At 32.7% G+C, this 9344-nt stretch overlaps 1 protein-coding gene across 2 annotated transcripts in view; it reads left to right on the top strand.

Moving 5' to 3' along the window:
- LOC106461869 (venom metalloproteinase 3-like) overlaps window positions 1-9344 on the top strand; it is a 34232-nt gene that overhangs the window by 19492 nt on the left and 5396 nt on the right. For both annotated transcript variants that reach the window (XM_013921732.2, XM_022388945.1), the window contains exon 10: window positions 8293-8419. In XM_013921732.2, the coding sequence (XP_013777186.2) occupies window positions 8293-8419 (127 nt within the window). The remainder of the gene's footprint in view (window positions 1-8292; window positions 8420-9344) is intronic.

Genomic DNA, 9344 nt, shown 5'->3' with positions numbered 1-9344 from the left:
TTTAAATAAATGTTTAAAATGACACAAATTTTACAATGTTTAGAAATGTTTTTGTACCTAAAGATAACAAAACCTTGTCGAAACGTTGTACATTTGCTGTCATGTTAAACTTATATTAAAGTTTTTCTTCAGTACCCATTTAAGCCGTCTACAACCATTATTAAAATAAATGGAATGTTGTATGTAGTCAGCAAAAGTGTTACAAAAACATTCTAAACGACGATATGTCAAGGCAAGAGTGTCAATCAGTTGGTCATGTGGTATATTCCTACACTATACCTTCCCCATCTTCCTTATCTTAAGCTTAAGTCGATAATTAACTTTAATTTACAAACCAAAAAACTCGCTTTAGACTTGTAACAGTGCCAAGAAGTATGTAAACCTTCCCTGCTCTTTATAGCATGCCACATGGACAATCCTTTAACACTGATACATAAAAACAACAACAAACAAACCTATAACAAGACTCTTTTATTGTAGAACATATATAATGTCTGAAAATATCATCAAATGTTACAAAAACATTTAACTGCAGAAATATTACACAATTTATACTAAACTATTTTAAACATGAAATAATGAAAAAAACTCCTGAACATACAAAATAACAACAACAAGAAGAAAAGACGTTTAGCAATGAAAAATTGGTAACTTGCAAAATATACCCTTTAACATCGAAATACATCTCTTATGAAATATCTCAAATGAAATACAGTACATAAATCAACACGAACCAGTAAGTCATGAATTACAATAAAATGAACCCTTTAACAGTGAGAAAAACATCCCACATGATAAGAAAGTCTGTAAAAAATATAAACTAAAATAATTTAATATTGAAAACAATATATGTAACATATAAGGAGTATACAATAAACAGAAAAACAAAAACTATAGTTTGTTTTGAATTTTGGGCAAAGGTATTGGAGGGCTATCTTCTCTAGCAGTCCATAGTTTAGCAGTGATAAACTAGAAGGAAAGCAGCTAGTCAACACCAGCCACAACCAACTCTTGGGCTACTCTTTTACCAACGAATAATGTGATCGACCCTCTTATTATAATGTTTTTACAGCTGAAATTACAGCTGGATGACAGATTAAGATTGAAGCAATGGGTCACTTGCAATGTGCCCATATACTTTAGTGGGAAGATGTCAATAGATGTTACGTTGTCACCTGCCTAAAACCAATATAGAATCTGGGTATTCCTTCCTTCGTTTTGATAATAACTGTCAGAGATGACAAAGCATGTTTTGAAGGCAATATGATTCCGTTACTTAATATACACCGTATATCTGCAAAGTTTGTGAGGTGGTTGTTTAATCAGATTTATGTCACCTGTATATATATATATATATGATGTTTGGTGACTTTAGTTACATCTAATTAACCATTTGGTCCTGTAGACATCAGCATACTCCACAAACAAGTTACTGCTACTGGATTGCGTCTAGATTGTCAGCAGAATCCTCAACTAACAATCTCGATATCGAGTGTGTTGATTACTAGGTTCACTTTTGAATTATCGCTAGCTTTGGCTACTTCTACTCTGCATACTGTGCAGATAACCATACCAGGGTGCAGCTGGACATCCGACCATCCATAATTGCAGTAAACTTGTTTTCTGGTTAAGAAACAGCCCATTTCCTGCATGGATTAAATAACTGTGTTATATGCCACCAAAGAATTAAGTATTGTTTGCAGTAAATTGAAAACATTGTATGTATACATGGGGGTACTGTAATTCCCTCTCCAACATACACTCGTACACTCCACTGTTTCTTGGGCCTTTTGGGCCAGCACTGGATGCTCTTATCACAAACACCAGTTTAGGCAAAACTGACTGATGAACTCCACAGTACATCCATTCCGAGAACATCGATGCCAAAACCGAAGTTAGTGACAACTATCTTTGTTCTGTTAGTGAACCTCCAAGACATAGACAGAGCGTGAACTCTCCATTCACATCAAGCTTCGTTCTATTCGCCAGGACAAAGTTCGTGTCGATAGGCTAGTGGTGGTTTTGCTTGAAGTTATTGATATACTGTGAGGTATACTAGTGTTCTGGCTGCCCCTGTATCTACTTTCAATTCTAATCCTCGCTCTTGTATACCTACAGACAAATACCGACAATCCTTAATTTTCTAGCACCACAGCTGCAGTATTCACTACTTTTCCTTTGTTCTGAAAACCTGCTGTCTCGACTGTTGAAACCGATAGCCAGGTCCCCTCGCTTCTCAGTACGTTAGGGGCACTTCATCGAAAGTGACACATATTTTTTCACATGGAAATGATCCTTGAATAGATAAAACTATAGTGCACAGCAGAGGGTTAGATGAATAAAAGAATATTTTAGGGCACTACATCATAGGTTGTATTTTTATATGTTACCCATGGTGAAAAGGAAAGAGGACTTAAGTGATGTAAAATATTACACTATGACATGGAAGACTGAGTTTCAACCAAGAACCTATAGCAAATTGGAAATTTCACACCGTTCTAGGGAATAACACATTACAATAAAAACTACAGTTAATCGAGTGACTGTTGAATTTCGCGCAAAACTACTCGAGGACTGTCTGCACTAGCCTAATCTTAATGTAATAGAATAGACGGAAGGCAGTTAGTTAACACCACCCTCCGTCAACTCGTGGCCTACTTTTATTGAATAGTTAGATTTGAATGTCATCGTTATAACGTAACCATGCCCCAGAGTGCACAACGCAGTTAACACCATCCACCGTCAACTCGTGGCCTACTTTTATTGAATAGTTAGATTTTATCGTCATTCTTATAACGTACCTATGCTGTAAAGTGTAGAGCGCAGTTTTTTCTTGGTGATAATAGGGCGTGAGCCTTGGAACGTCTGATCCATAGTCTGATACGCTAAAAACTTAGGGACTACAGAAACTTGGAAATGGAACAATTTCAGGTGGAAGAAGTCACTCTATTCAATAACTTATAGTATGTTAGAAATGTGACACCGTCTTATGGAAGAGAAACCTTGTAATCAAGAACTTATATTAAGCTGGAAATGCAACACCATCATATGAAACAGAACTCTTGAGATAAAGAACCTAGAGTAACTTGGAAATACTACATCATCCGATGGAAGAGAATCCTTGTGGTCGAGAACTTATGGTAAGTTGAAAATGCGACACCTTTGGAAAGGTATTTCTGGGATCAAGAACTTGTAGTAAGCTGAAAATGCGACACCATCCTATGAAAAGAAACCTTTGTAATCATAAACTTATTGTAAGTTAGTAATGAGATACCATCCTATGGAAGGAAGCCCTTGTGATCAAGAACTTACAGTAAATTAGAATTGAGACACTATCCTAAGGAAGCGAGCCCTTGTGATCAAAAGGTTATTGCAAGTTAGAAATGAGACAACTATGGAAAGGAATTTTTGCGATTAAGGACTTGTAGTAAGCTAAAAATGTTACACCATCACATACAAGATGTCATTGTAATCAAGAAGGAACATCAATCTATTTCGTGCTGATGTAGGTTAATAGTAGCAACAAAGTATGTGTAGCTTCATTAAACGACAATTTAAGTCCTTTCGTGAGTTTAAAGTATATCCTTATTGAGAACACTGAGATTAAAACATGTAGCAAAATAGTTATCCTAACGACGTTCATTTCACCTGCTGATATAGTTTAATATTAAAATTTCTGAAACAAAAGCAATATTCTCGTTGCTAAGGGATTTTTAATGTGGTAATTAAGTTTGAAGTAGAATTTCTTCTTTTGCGCTTTTTACTTTTGAACATTCTTTTTTCAGGTATGTTTCATAGAAATAAAATAATATAATATTTCCATTTGTTTAGTTTTTGTTTAGCTGTCTTTTACAGTAAGAAGATAACACGGGGCAACATTCAGTTAGAAGATCAAATTCCTCAGGTAAGGTCCCTATCATCATATTTGAAATTATTTTGAAAAAATACGTGCCATGTGATATGCTAGTGTTGAAAAAAAGATACTTAGAAAACAACTTACGTCTCAACCGAAATAATCTTTCAACTTTGTATCAAAGATAGTAAAAACAACAACAACAAAATTAGCTATATCTGAAGTAATTTTAGACGCGGATTAAACTTTAAATTAGACAGTTACGACTAAGGGATACTCAAATGCTAGACACTGTATCCTTGCGCTAATTAATGAAATAGCGATGAAGACTACAGAATACGTACTTACATTCTGGAACATTCTTTTTTTACTTCCAAGTCAAAAAACAAGTTCAACAGTCATAAAGAATCGTAAATACTAACACCCTAATGTTTCATCATTGTAATCTTTACATTAGTTAACTTAACAACAAATATTTAGTACTTTTTAAACTGAAGGGACCTTTTATGATATATAGGTTAAAGGGCTCCCAAGCTTCTGGTACAACTTTCCCTAGTTAGAATTACTGACCACAGCTATTTTGCAACACACGCTACCAACACGGCTGTTCTTTACCGAACAACACAGTCTCATAACACACCCACAGCTGAAAGTGCGAAGAATATTCAGCGGCATATCGAAACTCTGAAATTTACGATCCATAGCATGTCACGCTAATCCCTAGGCCGACTCTAAAAGCGAGAAATATCGCACTAAACAATAGACTATAATACGAAAATTTTGAAAAAGCAAGTGTGATAATGTTAAACGAAAAACTACACGAAAAAAGGTCAAGTAAAGCCAGAAGGATCATGTGAAACAATATATTACAGGAAGAAATATAACAAAAGGAAGGATCATGTGAAACAATATATTACAAGAAGAAATAGAACAAAAGGAAGGATCATGGGAAACAATATATTACAGGAAGAAATATAACAAAAGGAAGGATCATGTGAAACAATATATTACAAGAAGAAATATAACTAAAGGAAGGATCATGTGAAACAATATATTACAAGAAGAAATATAACAAAAGGAAGGATCATGTGAAACAATATATTACAGGAAGAAATATAACAAAAGGAAGGATCATGTGAAACAATATATTACAAGAAGAAATAGAACAAAAGGAAGGATCGTGTTGAACAAAAAATTACTAGCAGAAAGGGTACATGTCGTAAGATCCAGAAAAGAAAGTATAGTAATGCTATAAAGGATGAATTACTAGATATAAGATCCAGAAAATCAAGTAAAGTATTGCTATAAAGGATATGTTACAAGACTTAAAATCTAGAAAAGCAAGTAAAGTAATACTATAAAGAATAAGTTACAAGACGTAAAATCTAGAAAAGCAAGTAAAGTAATACTATAAAGAATAAGTTACAAGACGTAAAATCTAGAAAAGCAAGTAAAGTAATACTATAAAGAATAAGTTACAAGACGTAAAATCTAGAAAATCAAGTAAGGTAATGCTATAAAGGATAAAAGTTACAAAAGATAAGAGCCAGTAAAATAAAAAGTATAATGCTATAAAGGATAAGTTACAAGACGTAAAATCTAGAAAATCAAGTAAGGTAATGCTATAAAGGATAAAAGTTACAAAAGATAAGATCCATTAAAGTAAAAAGTATAATGCTATAAAGGATAAGTTACCAGACGTAAAATCTAGAAAAGCAAGTAGGGTAATGCTATAAAGGATAAGTTACAAGACGTAAAATCTAGAAAATCAAGTAAGGTAATGCTATAAAGGATAAAAGTTACAAAAGATAAGAGCCAGTAAAATAAAAAGTATAATGCTATAAAGGATAAGTTACAAGACGTAAAATCTAGAAAATCAAGTAAGGTAATGCTATAAAGGATAAAAGTTACAAAAGATAAGATCCATTAAAGTAAAAAGTATAATGCTATAAAGGATAAGTTACCAGACGTAAAATCTAGAAAAGCAAGTAGGGTAATGCTATAAAGGATAAGTTAGAAGATGTAAGATCTAGAAAAGGAAGTAAGATAAAGCTGTAAAGGATATGTCACAAGACGTAAGATTGGAATAGCAAGTAGGAAATGCTATAAAAGATAGGTTACAAGAAATAAGATCTAAAAACCAGTAGGGTAATACATATTTAGAATGATTTACAAGACGTAAGATCTAGAATGAGGTCCTTCACTGATGAAAATATTTTTACGTTTAACTCATAAATAGAGTAAGTCACGCACACACATATAATTTTGATTTTTTTCCTCATTATTTAGAGATGTATTGTTGATGTTAACAAGTATTTATCTTAGACACCGGACCGTCTAATGTATTTCTTGATATGCCGGTATACACATATGACTTAGGTTTTTATCATTATTTATCATAAGGTTTACTGTGACTAGATTTTCTTTTATTTCGTGTGAGAAAATGTCTGCAGGAAACTTTTTAGCATTATCAAACCAGTTCTACATAGATAATTAAATACCGTTTATACACCAGTATTTGTGTTGCATACAAAAACGCGTGTTTAGTGTAACTGCACCAGTGCTTATCGTAATTCGTACCAATAATATATATTTTTATTTCTTTTACTGAGAGATATAACGTGTAGGCTAGGTGTTCCAAATAACTGTTAAGCAAAAATGTGACCTATTTTGTATATATTTATGGGACAATGACATTTTGTGTGTACGAGTAGCAGGAAAATGAACCGAGAGGTATTTTATGTAAATAATTTTATAGTCAATAAATCAATCAAGCAAAGTTTATTAGACATTTCTTTATTCCTTATTTCTTCAAGGAGGAACATAAAAGCAAAATAAATAGTTTGGTTATTAATTTTGTAGAGTCATTATAGAGATACTAATTTTGTACAGTTACTGTTTAGATGCTGATGCTGTAGAAAGTGACTATATTGATACTGAACTTGTAGAGAATCACTCTTTAGAAAGTGTTCTTGAAATGAGTCGTTTATTGGTCACTGAATTTGTAGAGTGTGATGGGTAAATGATCTTGCAGAAAGTCACTTGTTGGATACTGATCTGGTAGAAAGTTATATAGTGATCTTCTGTACTAAGTAATTGGTTGGACAATGATTTTATTGAATGTCACTAGTTCGACACTGATCTTGTAAAGAATTATTGAAGAGATACTAATCTGTAAAATTATTGATTGGATACTTATCTTATAGAGTCATTATTTGGAGTTTTTTGAGCTACGGTTTCGATATTGATTATAAACGAAGTAATAAAACTGAGAACAAATTGCCATCTAAGGAAGATTTCAAAAGATGGATAAAAATAATTGGATATGGATAATCGCTGGAGTACCAGCGTTGTTTAAAATGGCAAGTTTCAATTAATGTAGAATCTAATGAGGTAAATATATTTAGAAACTAAGTGCAATAATATTATTACAAACATATGTTTTCTCAACTCTTAAAGTGAATTTTACACGATTTTTTGAAAGTAGCTTTACAGGAATTATAAATAATGATCATTTCTTTCTTTTATTTCCAGGTTTGCCCTGTGTTGTCTTTCAGTATTAGATGTGATTTTATTTAACATTTTTGTAAATTCCGTAAACGCCAAATGTGCTGGTTTTTTACAGGTAAGAACATCATTTTATTAAGAACTGTCATGATTAAGATCTCGAAAACATTTTTATTAACATTCAGAACAAGTCTTAAAAGAAAAACTATTAACGTCGAAAAATATATTAAACATTGTCCATTGAACCGAAAGTTAGCTCTACTAAATAATGAAATATTATTGTTTTTTAAATATGTATTTCATTAATTTAAAGAGGCACTGTATGGAGTATTATGTTATTTAACTGAAAAGAGAAAGTTGACAAGTCAATGAAAAAGTAATGAAAATTGACTAAGGTCTACATAAGGAATAAACCACATACACGTCGCCTATATGTGAAGAACTTTTTGTTATTTAATGCTATAAAATATGTCAATGAAAAATGTCTTTACAAAGTAATGAAAATTGACTAAGGTCTACATAAGGAATAAACCACATACACGTCGCCTATATATGAAGAACTTTTTGTTATTTAATGCTATTAACTATTTCTTGTTCACTAGAAATACTTGAAGAAATTGTTATTAAATAAACAGAGACAGTGTTAAGTAATTAAAACATCGAATCAAAAAAGAGGCGTCTATTCAAAACATTATTTTTATTTCCAGGAATTAAAAGAGAATCCACGAAAATACAAATTTTGAAGGCATTTTAACAAAACGGTGACTATGTTTAGATTAAAAAACATATAATATTAATAAAGCAGTACATATATTTAATAACTACTATCAAACACACACAAAAAATCGAGGCCAATCACCTTATTTTTATCGATAATGTGGTTGTGGTGTCCAGGAGAACATTTATTTCAAAAAACTGATTTCACATATCAGGTTTCGCCTACGTTGGTGGAGCATGCGTGGTGAACAAACGTCTCGAAAAAATCAATAGCGTTGCTATTATTGAGGACAGTGGTGGATTTAGTGGAATCATTGTGGCTGCTCACGAGGTTGGCCATCTGTAAGCAGATATTTTTCATGTATTTACTTTCATCATTAATAATAAATGAATTGTTAGTTGTCATTCAAATCATACCTACAAAAGTATGAAGTTAAGACATGACAGTCATTTCGAAACACTTGAAGATTATTAGGATAATTAACGATAGACATTGTGTGTCATTTACACAGTGTAACAAAATAAGAACTGATGACTGGAAATCATAACTTAAAATTAATATTATTGCTTTATATACTGTGTGATTCAGAAGTCCGCTGACAGGAAATAATTAAGAAAGGAAAAGGTAAAGGCAAATAATTGTTAGTGATGTGAAATGAGGTGTTGTGGACCTAACCTGTGACAATAATATTGAGGTAATTCAAGGTGATGTTCTTTGAAATCTTTATTAGCCTACATCATACATCAAAAATGTTTAATGTCAGAGGTTTATATATATATATAATACGAATAAAATATCTTGAGCTAGTAATAAGCCTGGGGCAAGCAACCGCAATCACCTGATGTAAAGAACGTTTACCTGGAAACAGTTCGGCAGCAGTCCGAGTTTTTTATATAACACTCTATATAACAACAGTCCAGGCATTCTGATGATACTCTCCATATGGCAACAGTCCGGACATTCTGGTTAAACTCTCTATATAGCAGCAGTCCAGGCATTCTGATGATACTCTCTGTGTAGCAGCAGTCCAGGCATTCTGATGATACTCTCCATATGGCAACAGTTCGGACATTCTGATGGTACTCTCCATACGGCAACAGTCCGGACATTCTGGTAACACTCTATATAGCAGCAGCCCGGACATTCTGATGATACTCTCTGTATAGCAGCAGTCCAGACATTCTGATGATACTCTACATATGACAACAGTCCGGACATTCTGATGATACTCTACATATGGCAACAGTCCGGACATTCTGATGATAC

This window comes from Limulus polyphemus, unplaced genomic scaffold (genome assembly GCF_000517525.1).
Source record: "Limulus polyphemus unplaced genomic scaffold, Limulus_polyphemus-2.1.2 Scaffold1050, whole genome shotgun sequence".
NCBI classification, from domain to species: Eukaryota; Metazoa; Arthropoda; class Merostomata; order Xiphosura; family Limulidae; genus Limulus; species Limulus polyphemus.
The sequence above is the reverse complement of the archived record's forward strand: the minus strand, read 5'-3'. Positions and strand labels throughout refer to the sequence as shown.